This window comes from Macrobrachium rosenbergii, chromosome 41 (genome assembly GCF_040412425.1).
Source record: "Macrobrachium rosenbergii isolate ZJJX-2024 chromosome 41, ASM4041242v1, whole genome shotgun sequence".
Taxonomy (NCBI): Eukaryota; Metazoa; Arthropoda; class Malacostraca; order Decapoda; family Palaemonidae; genus Macrobrachium; species Macrobrachium rosenbergii.
Window position 1 is genome coordinate 42,820,904 of NC_089781.1, and position 20,911 is coordinate 42,841,814.

Below are 20,911 nucleotides of genomic sequence, written 5' to 3' on the forward strand. Positions count from 1 at the left end.
TTTCTATACTGTGTATGTATAGATTATACTTTATAGTGTAGGCTAGGCTGCAATATATGTATACATGGTACTGAATACCCTAATGCAGGCTAGGCTATGTTTGAGACGTTTTGGTAATTCTTACATTTTTTGTAACAAACGGTTTTTTTTTTTTTTTTTAACCTAACCCCATCATAAGCAGGATAATACCTGTATAAACATTTTGTTTGTTTTGTGTGTGTTTGAACTATCAAAATAGGCAGCTGTAAGTGTTTGTAGAAGGGTTCTAAGTATTCATGGGTTTTAGATATTCGCAGGGGGTGTGGTTATGGGGGTTTACTGTATATATATATATATATATATATATATATATATATATATATATATATATATATATATATATATATATATATATATATATATATATATATATATATATATATATATATATATATATATATATATGTATATATATATATATATAAATATATATATATATATATATATATATATATATATATATATATATATATATATATATATATATATATATATATATATATATATATATATATATATATATATATATATATATATATGTATATATATATATATATATATATATATATATATATATATATATATATATATATATATATATATATATATATATATATATATATATATATATATATATATATATATATATATATATATATATATATATATATATATATATATTTATATTTATATATATACACACAGTGGTAGTAATTGCGGGGTTAGGGACCACAGCCACCTGTGTTAAGCAAAAATCTGTGATAAATTGGAATGCTCCACTAACAACGCTTATAACTGTCCACTTTATTAGTTCAAACACCAAAGACCCCACTAAAAACTTATAACTGCCTATTTTAATAGTTCAAACACCAAATATACTTTAAACTAACATCCTAAAACCTTAAATATAATTTCAAAGTCATCTTACAACATAATAAATATATGGCTTACAGCTACATGTGAAAACTAAACTCAAATCTCCCCTACATTCAAACACAGCCATTTTCTCACATACCGAATTGAAGCTGTTCAGTTTTCTTTTTTCATATAGGGAAAACATTGAGAATTCACAAATAGAGTTGAATACTTTACAGTACTTGTATATTTAAATATTCATTGAAAAAAATACCAAATTATAAATGCAATCAACAGTGATAAAATATTCTCTTGTGTATGTACATGTAACAATGATTTACTAATTTTTAAATATTAATATTAATGTAAACACAGCAAAATATGGATGAAATGTTATTTCACTTACAGAATCCATATGTACTGATATGTGCTGTACAGTATTATATTGAGCTGTTACCATCAAAAAATTTATATTAAAAATCAATCATCCCAACGTTTGTACTATTTATGTTCTGAGAATCAGCTGATTGAACCTGTTACCGAAAGAATTGGGAAAATAATTTTTTAGTTGCTAAAAGAAATGAATGTATTGATGGAATTATTATTGATAATTTTGTACATAAATGTTTATGATAGAGTAATTCATATTTCATTAAGAGAGAGAGAGAGAAACTGGTGTTTACAAATGAAGTCTCAGTGCAGCAGCTGGGGATGAGACTTGCCTTGACAGACTGGGGAGGAGAGTAAGTATAGCCTTGTGTTGCTTATATATGAAATTAGGAAATTAGGTATTTTTATGGTGATTAGAGATGAAACATCAACAGTGATAAGATATTCTCTTGTGTACTGTTATAATATGTGTGATGATCATAGAGTCAACTAAACTTGTAAAGAGGTATGGTTCAGTAAATCAAAGAAAAAAATATGGCAACACATACCTATGGTAAAAACAATTACAAATGTCGGAATGATCGTTTTTTTTATACATATTACAATGATATACATCAGTATAATACAGTATAAATGGATGCTGTAAGTGAAGTAATATTTTATTGATATTTTGCTGTTGTTTCATTAAAGGATGTGTATATTGAGAGAGAGAGAAAGAGAGAGGCATTGAACTGAGGTGTTTATGAACACTGGTAAGCTGTTTTGTGATTTTGCAGGATTTTAATTTAGCATTTTGTTGATATTTTGCTGTTTACATTGACATTAATATTTGAAAATTAGTAAATAATTTTTTATCATAAAAAATGTATTTAGTCATGAAAATAAAATGAAATTACAGTTCTTAGTGAATAGAATATTGCTCTGTGAAAAAATTCGTGAATTAGTGAATTTTCCACAATATACATGGAGATAAGTTCCACAGGAAAACCTGCGATTAACTCAAGCCGCGATTGCTGATCCACGATCTAAAGGATCCACTGTGTATGTGTATATATATATACCCATATATATATATATATATATATATATATATATATATATATATATATATATATATATATATTATCTGGATCTTCATTAACCAGAACTCAACATTATCTGGCACATTGGGACTAGAGAAAGGGTTTGTTTTGGAAGGCGGGTGGAGCTGGGGAGCAGTTTCCCTGGCTGGGAGGGGAGAGGGGATGTAGTGTTGGATGGGTGAAGAGAGCTAGGTAGACATCTGACTTGCTAGAACTTTCTTGTTTCTTGTTTTTACGGTTATGATTTTCCCACATTTTATTAAAGGATATGTACAATATTAACTTGTAATAAAATACATCAGTCACAAAGCAGAAAAAAATAGAATAGATATAGTATAGAGAGAGAGAACAACAACATCTGAGGCATCACATTGAAGCCTATAACACACACACATACAATCCTACCCTTGTTTTATTTTTATTTTGCTCTACAGTATTCTCATTTTTATTTTTACTGTATTTTCTAATTTTTTTTATTTCTACAACCCAAAAGATAAACACATCCGTTTGTGTTGGGTACATACATACATATACACACACACTCCTTTGCTTTGGATGGTGACACCAAGGCTTGAGTTATAAGTAGCACAATTTGTTGCCATCACTTACAATTTTGCATTTTAAATATTTTTAATTAGAGGTGAAATATCAACAGTGACAAAATATTCTCTTATGTACTGTTATGATATGTGTGATAGTCATACTTAGCCACCAAACTTGTAATGAAATATTGTATACAGTAAATCAAGAAAAGCAGAAAAGAAAAATGGCCACTTTTGTAAGGAAAATTTATAAGCATATTTTTTACTATGTTTATAAAAAATTACATATGCATGAAATATTTTTAATAATTTTATAGGGTCATACCTGATAAAATGAGGCAAATAAAGGTCTTCATAGCTTTATTGTAGCAAGTCCCAACTTATTTTTCAACGTATTTTCAAGACTAGCAGTATATAATGTTCACAAGAACATTGGAGGGGGATACAGAAATTTTTATGTTAATATGATGTACTGCAAAAACATTGTATATAAGCTGAGTTATTTGTTGCTTTTCTATTTATACAAAATATATTATTTGTTGCTTTTCTTTATATACTAAATTTATTCAGAAAATGTTCCCATCTGATAATGTCTAAAAAGGGCAAGCAACCATCTTTTTTCTATTTATAGGTGCGACTCTGATATATAGACTTGTTCATTTAATTTATCTGAGAGGTTATTTACTTTTGCGTCTTTATGTATAGTAGCCAAAATATCGGGTTCATACTATAACCATGTTAGTACATGTATTTGAATAATCTTATAAATAAAATGTTTTTTTAAAAACTTTTGTAAGTTTAAGAAAACTGGTGGTGAAGGGTTACCCATTACCATGCCAGATATTTGTATATGAAAATTTTTTTGAAGGTGAATTTACAATCACAAATACACATTTTAATTCCAAAATGAATTCCATTCTGGCTTATTCAGTTTTGAGATATTTTAATGCCAATTTTGTAGCTAAAGAACAAACATTGGAACTTACTAGTCAGTACTGTTACCATATTTATATGGCTTGGTTAAAACACATTAAGAAATTAATCTTTTGTGACCTATAATGAGCTGTGGAGGCGCTTTTCTGTTTATACTTTCAAAATATCTTTCAGTATTGCTACATATTGTAAATAGAGCCTCGATGGCCAAGTCGGTTAGAGCAGCAGCTTCAGAGTTCATAGAGGTCTGTGGCGCGGGTTCAAATCCGCAGCCGACTGGTCAGAGAGGTGGACACTTTGCTATCCGTGTAGACACCATGGGATTATGTATGTAATCAACGGATAGGTTTGCTTAAAAGCAAATGGGCGTTACAGACTAATACACACACAAACAAAGCCACTCCAACATCTCCTAAAAACATAACAGACGCCTCACACGTCTCGAACTGTTGACCTAACCGTGCAACAACTTCTCGCTGCTGGGATAAAGGGCGCTGGTGACTGGTACAAAACATGGACATACGCTATTGGGGTCTAAGTGATGACAGGCAGGGCAGCCGATCGAGACTACGGTCTACCCCAAAACCAAATCAAAGTCCTTCAAGAGAAGGCATCGTACTTACCCCATACAAATGGGAAAAAAACACATTAAAAGAAGAAGATTGCTACATATTGTAAAGGTTAGGAAATATATCATATATCATTACAATGTAGCTATTGTTAGTGTTATTATTATAACTATATTAGGCACCCATTGATTAATTTAATAGATCTAACTGAAAAATTCAACAGCATCATTCAACAATAATACAATGAAACAAACATGTATAAAGAATCCCCAATAACACTAAAGGATGTAAATAAAGAACTCTCTCAATAATACTAAAGGATGCATTTATCAGATCCCATGTAAGTTATGTAACAGTTTTTGTATTGGTCAAACTGGAATATTATCAGAACAGAGAATAAAAGAGCATAAAGAATTTGTTGACATAAGCACAGAAGAACAGTGCTTAATATAAGCACAGAAGAAAATTGCAATGTTCACAGTAGTTTGTGAAAACAACAGGGACTAAATAGACACTGTATTCAAATAATAAATTGGAAACAAATGTTATAGAGTCCAATTTTTATAAAGGAAAGATTGTTTAAAAGGATGATTATCAACCAAAGAATACTTGATCCATTTATTTCAAAAGAAACATTTAAAATCTATAAAATTTTGGGAAGGTAGAGGAAAAGCATGAGCCAGCAAGCACATAAAAACAAGGTTTTTCAATGGAGCACTATCCTCAGACACTAGGGATTTGGCTGCTTCTTCCTCTCTTCTACTTATTAGGCATGAACATTTTCCCCCACTGTCTGTATGCTCATTTGTACTGTCACCTTTCATATACAGTATATTGTAAATTCTTGTGTCAGTCCTGTTGAAGATGTCTTAGAAAACTAAAGGCAAAACTAATATATTAACATATAATCCAAAATATATACATACTTTATAAGCATACTCTTACGCTTGTTTACATCAGCGTAAAAATTGTGAAACTTTCTATGTATTTCCCATTGGGTCTTAAAATCATCCATACAGTTCCAACATCAGGTTATATTTCTTTAGATTCTGTTACAAATGGGCAGTCTTTAATAGTACCTAGTGTAAATAACATCCTCCCTTTCTACCAAGTGCCTTATAGGTCTCTTGCAGTTGCAAAGACAATACAAGAATATAAGAATACCGAATTTGAAGATTATTGTAAAAGTATAGCTATATTTTCTATTGTTTTGAGTATATTGCACTTCATTTAGTTTCCTTGCATGATTCTTTGCAGTTAATTAAACTCATTTGTTCAATGAAAAAAGCAACCACAGATCATAAACAATATGAGGGAAAGTAACTGAATATATTTATACATATGTCAAACAGAGATTTCTGACTGTTGTTTTAGCAATGAAGAATTCAGAACAGCTCGGTTTTATTATCTTAGACAAAATATATGTAGGTGGAATACCTTCTTCCGTTATATATAGGTGAAATACCTTCTTCCATTACATATAGGTGAAATACCTTCTTCCATTTTTGTAGGTTGGTAGTACTGTTGCTCAAAGGCTTTCTCAAGCACCTGAATCAGTGATGGGTTGGAAAGCTGGATCATCTGTCAAAATTAAGGAGCAGTTTGAAGGGGCAGAATCCCGAGACTTTTGGGAGGATCTTGGAACTTCAGCCAGGAATGCTAAAAACAAGTACTTTTCACTGCTTGAAGATGAGCATACATATGACTGGACCCCTAGAGTATGGCATTTAGCTGCTACCCCTGACTCTTTCCAGGCTACTGAATTGATTTCCAGCTACAGAAGCACTTCAGTACCTAATCCACTCCCAATTTTGCAACAGGATTTATATTCAGTGCCACAGCCAGGTTTGCATTTACCACTCTTATGTTTGTCATTTTGTTATATGTTTCTGATATGATTTTGTTTTCGTTTCAACTATGAACAAAATGTTTCATAATGAAGAATAATAATTTTCAATTTTTCATAAAAATTCCTCGTGTTTTCAGCTTTGTTTATAGTAGATGGTGGTCATCGAGTCTGGGTATGGCAGGGATGGTGGCCAGCAGAATCATCAGAGGGAGAAGATTTTAGTGCAACTGGCTCGGCAGTTTTGCGCTTTAACTTTGCTCGACGCGCTGCTTTGGAAACTGTACTTGAGTATTGCAAGCTGAAGGCAAAAGCTCAGGCAAAGATTTTAGCTGCCAAAAATTATAAAAAAGTAATTAGCTTTGTAAATGGTTTATTTTGCATGGGGAAGAATGATTTATGGCTATCATTTATGACATATATGATACATTAAACTGAATGATCTCAGTTATATTTGTTATTTTTAGGTTGAAGTTGACGTTGATGTTGTGGAACCTTATTTGGTAGTAGGAGGGATGGAGCCATTGGAGTTCACAAGCTTGTTTCCAGTATGGATGCCTAGAGAGGATGTAACTACAATTCAGGAGAAGGTGAGAGTTTTTTGCTTAGGTGCCAAATTTGCTCTCTCCCATGATGTACCTTCTGTTTTTTGCCATGTAAACAGACTCACATGCTCCATGAGATCTGTGTTTTATAATCTGATTTTTGTGAATTTTTATATTTTTCTTACTGCTTACTTCAGAAACCATAACTTAAATAGTGAGCTTTTGGATGATGTGTGTAGTGCCTTCTATTTTTTATAGTATAGCTGTTGTTTGTCCTCAAAGGACTTACACTCTCATGGTCCCCTGAAGGCTCCATAAGACAGACCAACCAATCCCAAAGAATTCCCTTACTGTTTCAGCCATCCCAATATCTGATAGTTCAACACTTGTCCTTCCCTTTGACAGAAAAAAGCTCCCATTGGACATGGCTACCCGCAATTTGGGACCCCTGCAAGAAAAATCTCGGGACAGCCATGGCTAAATTTTATGTTAGGCTCCACCAGGCTCCACCTCCTCAATATTATAACTTGTACTACTATGCTGGAAGTAGCTATTAAAGAGCTTCCAGAGTCTTCCAGAACAATATTTGCTGCAATAGCCAAAACACATATGCGGACCCATGGCAAACACGCTGTGACTTTCTGGAATGTTGCATTAAGGCTTGAAAGGAAGCATTGGTGTGCTGCAGCATTGTGCTCCCAATGTAACCTCTCTTATTGCACTCTTCCCCCTTCCGTTGGGACCTGTCTGAACAAGTCCGACAATAGAATTACACAATACATGCTGTTCTTGGAAAAGGGGTATCTGGGAAACAATACTCTTGAGGTTTTCCTCTTCCTAAGCCAAAGAAAGCTCGGTATGTTTCAGACCCATACAAACCTCTAGTCACTACTATAGGATCCTTTCAACAACTAAAGAAAGGACAAAAATAGCAGCAGCACCTTCTTTTGAAGAGGACAAAGATGCTCCTACCAGGAAAAAAAAATCAACTCGTGGACTACGTATTAAAGGCAATGGAAGAGGTGGAGCCCGATAGGATTTGCATGGTCGGGGTCATCATCTTCAGCATTACATGCAGTGGAAGTCCTCCCCTTGGTGACATAGTATAATTTTGAATGGGCTGCGGTAGAGATGGTCTCACCCTCCCCCTTCTCTAAAGGAGTTTTCTCCAAAAAATGAGACCCCTCTTAAAAGAGGGCCATAGAGAAAGACAGGTTTATATGCCACCACTCTGCAGTGTCCCCAAGAAGGGGTCCTCCGAGTGAAGAGTGATCCTTGACCTGTTAAGTTTGAACATGCATTTTTTGTATAAATTTTTCCATATACTTTACTTATGTATTTTGTATGAGGTCAAGATAGAAGGAATTTAACTGATGGCCTACCTAGATGATTGGCTAACCTAGGGAGACACCAGAGAAGCATGCTGACAAACCCTGAGAGTGTTAGTCAACAGACTCCAGTTAAAAGGTTTCCTAATGAAAAGTAACAAGTCTCGCCTTACATCCAGCAGACATTTTTATTGGGATACTCTTTGCGGCCAGTTGTCTCTTCCCAACAGCACCCAGACCAGAATAAGAGGGCCTGAGAAGATTCCTTGCACACCCTAGCTTTTCCAAATGACAATTGGAATGAAGTCTGGACTTTTTACTGGTACAGTACAGTAGATCTATTTCTGAGATTGCAACTGTAGGATGTAAACAGAGGTTTGGCTTTTGCATGCCAGGAAAAGGCTTTGCGTTTGCCTTCATCTGATATTGGGAAGATACTGTCTGTGGACTTGGAAGGGGTCTCTGGCAAACAAGCCAACCTGACTCCACCATCTGTACAGATGCCTTATTGACAGGTTATGGCAGCCATTAGGAGGACTGTCAGGTAGCAGGAAGACGATCACCTCTTCTGAGGAAATGTCATGTCAGCTTCCTGTATCTGTTGGATGTCTTTCCGTCTCAAAAAATTTAAACTTCCAAAAGGGCCCCACATTTTTTTGGTCCTAGACAATATGACTGCAATGTCATAACAAGAGGTTGGGCTCACACTTAGCCCCTCTCAAGCCAGCAGTTGCCAACATGCTTCCACAACCGTAAGTGGACATGTTTGCCATATGCGAGAACCATTAACTTCCAGTGTATGTATCTGTGAACCTAGACATTCAGGCAATAGTGAGAGGTGCATTCCTACAAGACGGGAACAATTGGAGGACGATGTACCTTTTTCCTCCATTGTCCCATATTTCAAAGGCTTTGAAATTGTTCCATACTTCAAAGGCTTTAAACAGTCTACTAGCTTTTGATGGAACTGCTCATCTAGTGGCCCCGAGTTAGCCAAGTAGTCATTGGTTCTTTCTTCTTCAACACTGGGCTGTTCTATCCCAGACAGAAGGAGGAGAAGTTGTATACTCATCCTCCTTTCTGAACCATGACCTTCATGAGGGGATTTTGAAAATCTAGTTTACTGTGATGATTATTTACCTAACATTGTTAGGTACCTGGTGCAAAAACTACAATCTCATCTATGTGACATACCAGTCTTTATGGGAAATGTGGTTAGATTACCTCCACACTGAGAGCCTGATTGAAATCTGTTGAGACAGATTTAAATTTTAGTGTACAGGCCAACTATCACCAATCAGGTAATCGCTAATTGGGTTCCATCATTAAACCAGCTCCAATTTCAGCTAGTGTAATTTCAAATTTCCCAGGTCAACACACTAACCTACTGTTTGTTGGTGCTACTTGAGTGCTTATATACCTACCCTGTGCACAGGATTGCATTTATCTTTTGGGTTGTAAAAAATAAAAGAAAATGTAGTAAAAATATGAATGAGATTAGCATAAAATATGAATAAGAAAATAATAAGTGTAACTACCCGAAACAAAACAAGCTGTAGTAAGTTCACCAATACCAGTGAGTGAATGTGTTCATACATACATACTCTACGCACGTGATTGCATTTATCGTTTGGGTTGTAAAAGTAAAAAATGAGAAAATACAGTAAAAATAGAAATGAGAATAGTGTAAAATATAAGTACTGTAAAAAAAATTATAAGCATAACAACATAAACCAAATCAACCTCTAGCAAGTTCACTGACACCAGCAAATGAGTGTTTTCATATACTGTATATGTATACAGTATACCCTACACACAATTGCATTTATCATTTGGGTTGTAAAATTAAGAAATGAGAAATTACAGTAAAAATGTAAATGAGAATAGCATAAAATGTAAATAAAAAATCATAAGCACAACAACATAAACCAGAACAAGCTGTAGCAAGTTCATCAACGCCAACAATAGAGTGTTTGGTACGTACGTACCTTACGCTCACGATTGCATTTATCTTTGGAGTTGCAAAAATAAAAAATTAGAAAATACAGTAAAAATATGAGGCTAGTATAAAATATAAAAAAAATTCCAAGATGAAGAAGATGGGAATCCTGACAACCCTCCACCTCAAGATATGTAAATGTGCTTAATTGGAAGCAGCAGTGTTAAACTTTCTTGTGCAAGTGAAGAGAATTACCTGTACCATTTATTTTGCCTGTGCTTCATTAGAATTTCACTTGATATTCATTTAATGTTTCTTTTTTCTTTATTATCCAGCTTGTAATGATTTACAGGGTATTTTAAAAGTAGAATGAGACTGTTAATTGTTAGAGTAAGTGTATTCTAACCTAACCACTGTATAATCCAGCAAAATCACTAATCTGGCACCCTGGAGGTCCCAGTGATGCCAGATTAGTGATGGTTGACCTGTATATCTTTTGAGGTCAAGTGCCTTGCTATTACAATCATGGCATACAAGGCAGTTCTGTCTGAACCCTTGTTTTGTGGGTTTGGAATTGATTCTAATATTGAATTTATTAATTCCCTTCTCCAGTCCTTTGCACTGCCAAGGCCAGCTCCTGCAAGGCTTCCCATTACCTGGTCCCTGAATAAAGTTGACTCAGACCCCCCCCTCGGTTCATGTCCCCCTCGGTTCAGTGGCCCCAATATAACTACAACTCATCCCCTCGGTTCTTTGGCAGATTTAGCACCAGGAGCTCAATTAGTATACTGAGCTAACATGTGTCATCACTCACACGTTGTAATTTGTTGTTGTCTCTTGGCTTATCATTCCTGGCTAAGAATGATGGGTGACCTTTTAAAATGAAAATCCCCATTTCTGATAAGGCAATTCAGTACTCAGGATACAACATTATGCCCATTTCAAGCACTCAAGGTTTATCTAGATATCACGGTAAACATCCCAAATGGTCCTATTTTTCTTACACCTTGGCACAAAGAAACCACTCTCTCTACATGGGCAGAGGATTATTTTAGTGTCCTTCATTAAGGAGGCGGACCCTCAAGTCTTTCCTAAGCCGTATGACATGTAAAAGGTGAGTGCATTGTTGACTTCGGAAATGTTTCTTTCGAAGTCTCTGAGTTTATGGGTTGGTATTAGAGACAGGATTCCTGAGACAGTGAAGACGCAATAATCCTGCAACCAGACCCAACATAATTAGTTAAGTCACAGTAAATCCATAAGGGATGATACATATATAGGTTAATGTTTCCTATTCTTTATTGCCAAACCCCACTGGATATCTGGAATAAAAAAAAAACGGTTGATAACCTATGACTTTACTTTGAATCAAAATTTGAAACACTATTGCCATAAGAGCATGAGAGCAGTGGTCATGCTGAGATATTGCTGGGGAAGGTGCACTAATCCCACAGCCAAACCCAACATAACTATAGCCGATTCACTAAATGTAGATTCTTGGGCCTACGAGACGTTTGTTTAGCGGCCTCTGATTGGCTGGTACCGGGAGGTAGGTGACTCGCTCACTGTCTCATTTTTACGTATGTAGCTCAGAAAACTAGCAATATGTTCATATAAATCTTCATTTATCTCACGTTTTGAACAAGATAGGAAAGTTTTGGTCATACCATAGGATTCAGTATTAATTTTACCACAAAATATGATTTCCTGAAATCAATAAGAGAAAACACAAGGGATTTACGAGTAAAAGTGAAGAGAGAAGCATTTAATTCTTTATACCTGTTTTTACTAATCATCAAATTTTGCATCATTCATGCGATCAAGATAAAATAAAACTTGTGTTTTTATACAGTAAATTCACCCTGAATACTCTGGTGCTTTCAGATTTTAGATGCGTGTGATATGTGAAGAGAAAATGAAGAATATGTCTTATGTTGCATCTGTTGTTAACACAGTTTGCCAAGAGACGGTGATGATGATCTGCATGACACTGTGTTGGTCCTCTCAGCCGTTGACAGTTGCCAATTAGCAATATGAGAAGTCTGCAGTTTCGGCAATATTTGCTGTAGTTGTCATTACATTTTCTGTAAATAAATGCATAGAATTCCCATTATGACTGTCAAACATTTTCACTCCAGTATTATATGGTATATGTCTGGACATATCTGATAAGAAAAAAAAAATAATCAGATGGATGCAACTGGATGTGCTGGCTTCAATTTAGACATCGCCAACAGATTTTATGGTAAGTAATAAAAAAATGTACTTTCGTTCATTGAATGAACATATGAAAAATAAGCTTTTGATGTTATTGACCAGAGAAATGAGCGGCCATAATAATGAACTCATCATTATGTAGGCCTGTTATTTATCATGTATACAGTATGTATGCAAATTTCTAGACTAAATTGAACCCAACACATCCAGATGCATCCATCTAATTATTATTTTTTTTTTCATATCAGATATGTCCAGACATACAGTATAATACTGGAGTGAAAATGTTTGACAGTCATAATGGGAATTCTATGCATTTATTTACAGAAAATGCAATGACAATAATACAGCAAATATTGCTGAAACTGCAACTTCTCATATCGCTAATTGGCAACTGTCAACGGCTGAGAGGACTAACACAGTGTCATGCAGATCATCATCACCATCTCTTGGCAAACTGTGTCAAGAACGGATGCAACATAATAAGACATATTCTTCATTTTCTCTTCACATATCACATGCATCTAAAATCTGAAAGCACCAGAGTATCCAGGGTGAATTTATTGTATGAAAACACAAGTTTTATTTTATCTTGATAGCATGAATGATGCAAAATCTGATGATAAGTAAAAACAGGTATAAAGAAGTAAATGCTTCTCTCTTCACTTTTCCTCGTAATTCCTTTGCGTTTTCTCTTATTGATTTCAGGAAATCATATTTTGTGGTATAATTAATACCGAATCCTATGGTATGACCAAAACTTTCCTATCTTGTTCAAAACGTGAGATAAATAAAGAAATATATAAACATATTGCTAGTTTTATGAGCTACATACATAAAAATGAGACTGAGCGAGTCTCCTACCTCCCGCTACCAGCCAATCAGAGGCCACCAAACAAACGTCTCGTAGGCCCAAGAATCTACCTTGAGTGAATCGGCTTATAGGAAAGGACCTAACATAAACTGGAGTGGGACCAAGCTAGTTTTCAAAAGTAGCTGCCCATACAAAAGGAAGATGCTGGAATCTGCCATCATCAGTCAGACCAACAATATGAACCTGTCAGGGGAACATGGGAGATTGGATTTAATGAGTTAATCCTAAGGCTTGTTCTCAAGCAGGTGTTCCAGTGGATGAGCCCACCAGACTCGACGCAGATGGGAGCTAATGAGGCCCAAAACACAAAGGGAATAACCTATTTTCCATCCATCCCAGGTCACCAGTCATCTACATACCACCAGTGTCGTAGTGGTACACTTGGATATTGGATAAATGTCACATCATTTATCCAATTTCACCAGTAAACATGGATACAGAAGACGCAACTGGAAGTATATGGTTGCAACGCATATGTAGTGTTTTTATGGGCCTTTTTATCTTCATAGATTACTGTTGGATCAGAGTAAAAGTCATTCATTTATATTGTGTGTATCTATATATATATATATATATATATATATATATATATATATATATATATATATATATATATATATATATATATATATATATATATATATATATATATATATATATATATATATATATATATATATATATATATATATATATATATATATATATATATAAAGTAATCAATGCACAATCACATGTGGAACAGGAATAAATTACTGATTCACACTGGGATAGAACCCAGTCTTTCAATAGAAAGGAACTGGTGCTACCAACTGAACGACAGTCATAAATATAATATGTACACTTGTCGTGGTGTAAGAATGAATTGAACTCCATTTATGTTTTGGAAATATATTAAAAACTTTTGAATTCACTACAGTTTCATGGCCAATTGGTCTCCTCTTCAGATGATTACAGTATAATACAATAAAGGGAAAGTTACATATGTTAAGAGCGATGGGAAGAAAATTAACCGTCGTTGTTCATTACCAGACTGCCACTCTAAAAACGCAGTTGTTAATTATTCAACGATCTAACTGTCATGTTAAAGTTGGCTGCTCTAAGTACATTGTTGGATAACAAACTGCCAAACTTGTGGTTTTCTTCATTTAAGTTAAAATTAGGTACTCCCCTAATGAGGGCAGCTTCAGCTATTTCCTTTTCTGTGTATTGTTTGTTTTAAATAATACTTTTTGCACATACTTGATGATATGTACATAAATAAAACATTATTCACATCTCTTCTGTTTTCCCTCGATCGCTGGTTACAGATCTTCTGATTCTCTTGTATAACCACATATAAATAACTTGACAATCTGTACAAGGGACGTAGTACATGTCTTTATTGCTTTCATCCCCAGTTTTACTATAATTGCTCAGACTTTTGCCTATTGTACATGGATAGCTTTAAACAGCAAGAACATTTACCTTTCTTAAACCAGACACCAATCCATCATTACTTTTTGCAGTATGGCAAGGTAATGTCAGGTTTTCTGTGAATTTTATTTTTAACTGATAAGGATTAAAAAGATTTCTGTGGTTTGAGATGCGCCTTGTCAATAAACCAATTTCTTAAAAGATAAAGAAATAAAAATTACCACTTCATCCAATAAACATTGGCGACATATTCGGTACGCACAAAAAAAGGGGACATTAAAATTAATAATTTAATATTTTATGATAAAAAAGTAATGTATATACATATTAGAGTGTGTAGGTTTTCTGAAGACCTTAAAAACTGCCTGAACATAGTGCCATACCAGATTAATATCTGAAAATGACAATTTATCTGATTCCCATTCAATTGAATCTTGAGATTGTATGGAGGGACTAAAGTAATACTTCTCTTCTTGTAGTATATATAGCTTTCCTTCTTTGTATTATACTGTAATCACGTGAAGAGGCGACCAGTTGGTCTTAAAGCTGTAGTGAATTTTAATGTTTTTAATATATATATATATATATATATATATATATATATATATATATATATATATATATATATATATATATATATATATATATATATATATATATATATATATACACACACACACACACACACAGTATACACACACACACACAGGCGTGACGATAAGCAAAAATCGCCGATAACCAGAGATCGGCGCCTCTGTTAGGTATATATAGGCAAAAATACCCTATTATCGGTGCTGAAGTGAAAATTGACGCTTGTTGGCGCCAAAAGTTGCCAATTTTCGTCACTAGACAAGAGCCGAAATCCAGATCACTGATAACTGAGCCCGCCGATAAATCCAGATCACTGATAACTGAGCCCGCCGATAACGGGATATGCTCTATATATATATATATATATATATATATATATATATATATATATATATATATATATATATATATATATATATATATATATATATATATATATGAATGTCTTTTTTTTCTGTAATACTACAGTGTAATATGAATATAAGAAGGCCCATAAAACACGATTCAACGTTTAAATATTGTTTTATGGGCCTTCTTATATTCATATATATATATATATATATATATATATATATATATATATATATATATATATATATATATATATATATATATATATATATATATATATACACACACTCATACATACAGGGTGTTTTTGAAATTAGAGGCCCCCTCTACAGCATAAACTAATATTGGTATGGACAAAAACAAAAGTAATTCAGAATAGGTATTTATTCAAGTTTCTCTCCGAGTATTTAATATTTTGTGTGGCCTCCATCTGCCTGTACTACAGCCTGCATTCTTGAGGGGTATGATTTCAGCAAATCACAAAAAAGCTGAGACTCAAACTCCATTTCCCTCAGCACTTCGGTCACCTCTCTTCGCAGGTCGTCGAGGCTTGGTATACCATCGTAGTTCATTGTGCGTGCTTCAACACGATCCTTTAAGATACTACCAATGCTTTTACACACATTAAGGTCAGGGGAGCTACCTGGAAATTCTCTTGACGAGAAGAAATCGATACCACTGTTTCGAAGCAGCTCTTATATCTGAAGAGCCTTGAAACATGGTGTCTTATCATGCAAAAATGTGACTTTTTCAACAGATAACACATTTTCAGTATCTTTGAGGAAAGGAAATACTCCACTAGTAAGCACAGTTTCTCTGAAATATTCACCATTCTATGACTGTCCTTTTTCTTTGATGGTTCACATTAACTGTTTGGCTGTGGAACAGAGAAAAATTCCCAAACATTCAGGAAATTTCACAACTTGGCGATAGCGCACATCATCGCTGATATCATCCAACTTTGCAGCCCAAATGATGTCATTTTTATGATTTGGTTTCCTGACTGTGTAAAGGAAGAATTCATCTGATGCGGCAACATGGAGAAAGTCAGCTTCATCCCAATCTTTAAGAAATGAACCACAAAACCATGCACAGTCTTCTCTCTGTTGCTGAGTGATGTTGGGCTTGCTGATAACATGAAATGGCTTGATACCAGATTTTTTCAACTCACGATATACAACACTATAACTTCTCTTCTTTCCCCTTTTTATTTCTAGTTCAAGCGCCAATTTACATAAAGACTTTCTTGGTCTACCCACTGCCTCAGTTATGATGTCTTTTGAGTCCTTTAAAAGGACTTCAAGCCTTCCAAGATTGTCACTCTTTTCACAATGACAGTCATTTGGATTTTTGTTCCAGTTTCTTTTAACAAAGGATTCATCTCTTTTAATGTATTTAGCTATCCAGGAACGTGAAACGAAGGATGTGCCAAGATCCCTGGCCTCTCTGAAGGTTATAGCCCAGATTCGGTCAATCCATCTGATTTCCTCCGAGTCGTTAGCCATGGCTGTATCTAACTCCATCACTCAGTCTGAAAATACAAGAAATGTAAAATGAAAAATAGCTTAATAGAAACTTAAAATAATGTACTTGGAGATAGGCTATAGCAGAAAAATTCATAACTTTCCATTTGTTCTGTGGAGGGGGGCCTCTAATTTTGAAACTCCCTGTATATATATATATATATATATATATATATATATATATATATATATATATATATATATATATATATATATATATATATATATATATATATATATATATATATATATATATATATATATATATATATATATATATATATATATATAGCAGTCCCAGTTATCGGCTCGGCTCAGTTATTGGCAATCTGGTTTTACGGCTCTTGTCTAGTGACAAAAATCAGCAATTTTCGGTGCCAACAAGCATCAATTTTCACTTCAGCGCCGATAATCGGGTATTTGCGCCTATGTGTACCTAACAGAGGCGCCGATCTCCAGTTATCAGCGCCAGTAATTGCCGAAAATCACCGATTTTTTGTTATCGGCGGTTTTTGCTTATCATCATGCCTTTGGAAAGGATCCCCCACTGATAACCAGGGGCTGCCTATATATATATATATATATATATATATATTTAATTTTGATGGCGTAGCCACCTTTTGCCCTCACAGGAGTTATTCTCATGGTCACCTCAAGGCTCCATGAAACAGACCAACCAGTCAGAGAATTCTTTTGAAGTTGATCTTGGCCAGAATAGTGCTTGGCTGCGCAGTGATAGAATATAAAGGACTCAGGACAAGAAGGCTCTACTGTATATCCTCCCCACATTGACTGCCTCTATTTTCCCTCCTTCCAACTGGCACAGATCTAACAAGAGTACATATATCGGCTGTCTTCCCCATTCCTCTGTGATCTGTCCAAGAATTCACTAATCCCCAAGTTCTGCTCCGGAAAGGTGTTCGACTGTGCTTTTATCGATCATCATAACTTTCAAGTAAAGTATATAGTTTTAAGGCCCAGTGAAAAGGTTTAGTTCATTAAAAATTTCAATAGCTAAGCTTATATTTATTAAAACTGGAAGCCAGTAAGTCTCCTGCAAGGTAAGAAGTTGCTAGTAGATTGTTATCACTGGGCTGTTTTTTCCTGTCTAACAAAGTAATAATTAACAGTGATAGATAATTTGAGGTTACCAAAATGATAAATTGGTTAGCTGAAGTTCTTGTTTACGAAACATATCCATGATAGTAGTTTCCAGTCATGCTTGGTCTACAAGACTTGGTGTTTACTAAAGGCTAATATTTCTTTTCTAGTTTGTTATAATCAAACTAAATGGATTTTGTGATACAGTAAGTTCCTCAGTTATCCTTAATATAAGGGTTCTTTTCAAATGCTGAAAGAGGTACATCCATGCTGATCTACTAATAACGGGCATCAGTCTTCCGATAGTGACGTCATGTGTTGAGAAAAATTGATGTGATGCTCTTCTTTTCCCCATGGAAAACAAGTTAAAATATTTATATAATTTGTTATGGTAATTCCGACAATTAATCATTTTAATTATGCACCTGGTGCTTGGGAATAGACCAGGTAATCTAAGTTATGAAATGTGTAGAAATATATTATATTGGTATACATTAATTGTGTCTTAATTGAGTTTATAAGCATTTGTAAGTAAATCCTTTAAGGCAGTTTTATTATAGGAATTGTGAATTAATATTGTAATACATCACTACTAAGTTATGGATATGACATATTGCTCATGTTACCTAACATCATACTAGAGACACATACTGGTGTCCACGTCAGCTTGTTTGAAGTGTTTGCTGCTATACAATGATGTAGGTGGCTAACACTAGGTAGTTTTTAATAAACACTTGTTTATTACAAACCTTTAAAAATATGCAACATGCTCCTGGCAGAGCATGTTGCATATTTCATGCATGTCCGGCAACAAACCCAATTCGCCTTTATTCCTGCAAGGGCTGTGTTCATGGCAGGTGGTATGAGCCATACCACAGGCAAAAAGCAAACTAAGCAATTCATTGCAGGGGATCTGTGGGGTCTGTGTATAGCAAAATCCATGGCCCTTTAAAGCTAAGCCCCACCCACTGCACGCCAGTGATTGGCTAGCTCTTGAAAGGGGAATGACATCACACTAGTTAACAGTCCAAATGATTATCAATACGGATTTGACTCTGTTTGGTAATGTTGAGCTCTGTTCATAAATGATGACATCACAAATTTGAGCTCCTGGAGTTGTGACATATGCAATTGATATCTCTGATAAAAGATATAACAAGTTATATATCATTATGAAGAGATTGGATCATTTTGTCTGTGCATCTTTTTTTTTTTTATTTTGATCATGCACACCCTAAATACACAAGCATCTTGCCTTTATTTTCTTTTAAATTGGTGTTGGCCTACAATAGTGATTCCAAACAGACCACATTAATTGAAATGAAGCATAGAATTATGCAGCCAGTTTTAATATTAGGGTATTAATTCATCATAGTCCTGCATGTCAGTGTTATCATTGGGAGATTAGGCCTACATATCAAATTCTTATATTTTTAGGCAATGGCAGGGCATAGGCCTACATATCAATTTCTTAAATTTTGTGGCAATGACAGGGCGTAGACCTACACATCAAATTTTTATATATTGAGGCTGACAGGTTATAGACATACACATCAGTTTCTTGTATTTTGAAGCAATGACAGGGCTTGGGCCTACACGTCAATTTCTTATTGTAAATAGTTTTCTACCTTTATCTCTTGGAAATAGAGTAGCTTTTAATTAATATAGCTTCAACTCCACGATATATAATGCATATGCATACAGTGGAATGTACACGTATAAGCACATGCATATACAGGTATATATAAACATGCGTTGATGGCCATAGTAAGTGTAACGCCACTTATAGCACAGAGAATAAAAATAAAACTTGTGGGCATGTAGCCAGCAACACATAGACCAATCAAAGGACTGTCTCAGCCTTATACACAACTACCAAACTGCTCTCAATGATTTATATTGAAAATATATATATTTACAAAAGGGATAACAGATTATATTACAGTGATGAGTAAATGTTAGATCGTAAGACATGTTTGTGGTGATAAATGAGGAGATGTGTGGGGATTTAAACAAAAGGGAAGTTTCCATTGCAAAGACCCAGTGGGGATTTTATTTACACTAGTGGTTTACGTATCTGCCACTAGAGAACAGAGCAAATGCATCAGTATAAATGGTGAACTTAAGTTTACCTTATCTTCTTATATATATATATATATATATATATATATATATATATATATATATATATATATATATATATATATATATATATATATATATATATATATACAGTATATATATATATATATATATATATATATATATATATATATATATATATATATATATATATATATATATATATATATATATATATATATATATATATATATATATATATATATATATATATATATATATATATATATATATATATATATATATATATATATATATATATATATAATATATATATATATACTTGAAAGTAAATTGAAAGTAAATATAAGGCTGCTGTAGCATTTCTATGAAAATGAAGGCTATCATAGGAAGTCACCATAAGATACTTAACAAAATAAGAAAAAAATAAATGATAGCTGAAAAAGTCATGTATGAGATGATCCAAACCAGTCTGCGAGTAGCCCATGAATCACTTGATTTTGGGGCCATTCTTGCATATTACCCTGCAGGACAAAAGGGTACATAAGAGTCAGTAAATTTGTAAGGACGGGTTTGAGTGACATACTGGCTGGGTGTTGAGTGGTTTATTGGTAGTTCCTTACTGAATGAATGTACAAGTCGTTGTTGTTTTGGATTTAGCTGGCCT

General features: G+C 34.0%; 1 protein-coding gene across 8 annotated transcripts in view; it reads left to right on the forward strand.

Moving 5' to 3' along the window:
* Positions 1-20,911, forward strand: part of Svil (Supervillin) — a 273,565-nt gene that overhangs the window by 242,769 nt on the left and 9,885 nt on the right. For all 8 annotated transcript variants that reach the window (XM_067084305.1, XM_067084306.1, XM_067084308.1 and 5 more), the window contains 3 exons: positions 5,922-6,255; positions 6,397-6,608; positions 6,724-6,846. In XM_067084305.1, coding sequence (XP_066940406.1) covers positions 5,922-6,255; positions 6,397-6,608; positions 6,724-6,846 — 669 coding nt within the window. The remainder of the gene's footprint in view (positions 1-5,921; positions 6,256-6,396; positions 6,609-6,723; positions 6,847-20,911) is intronic.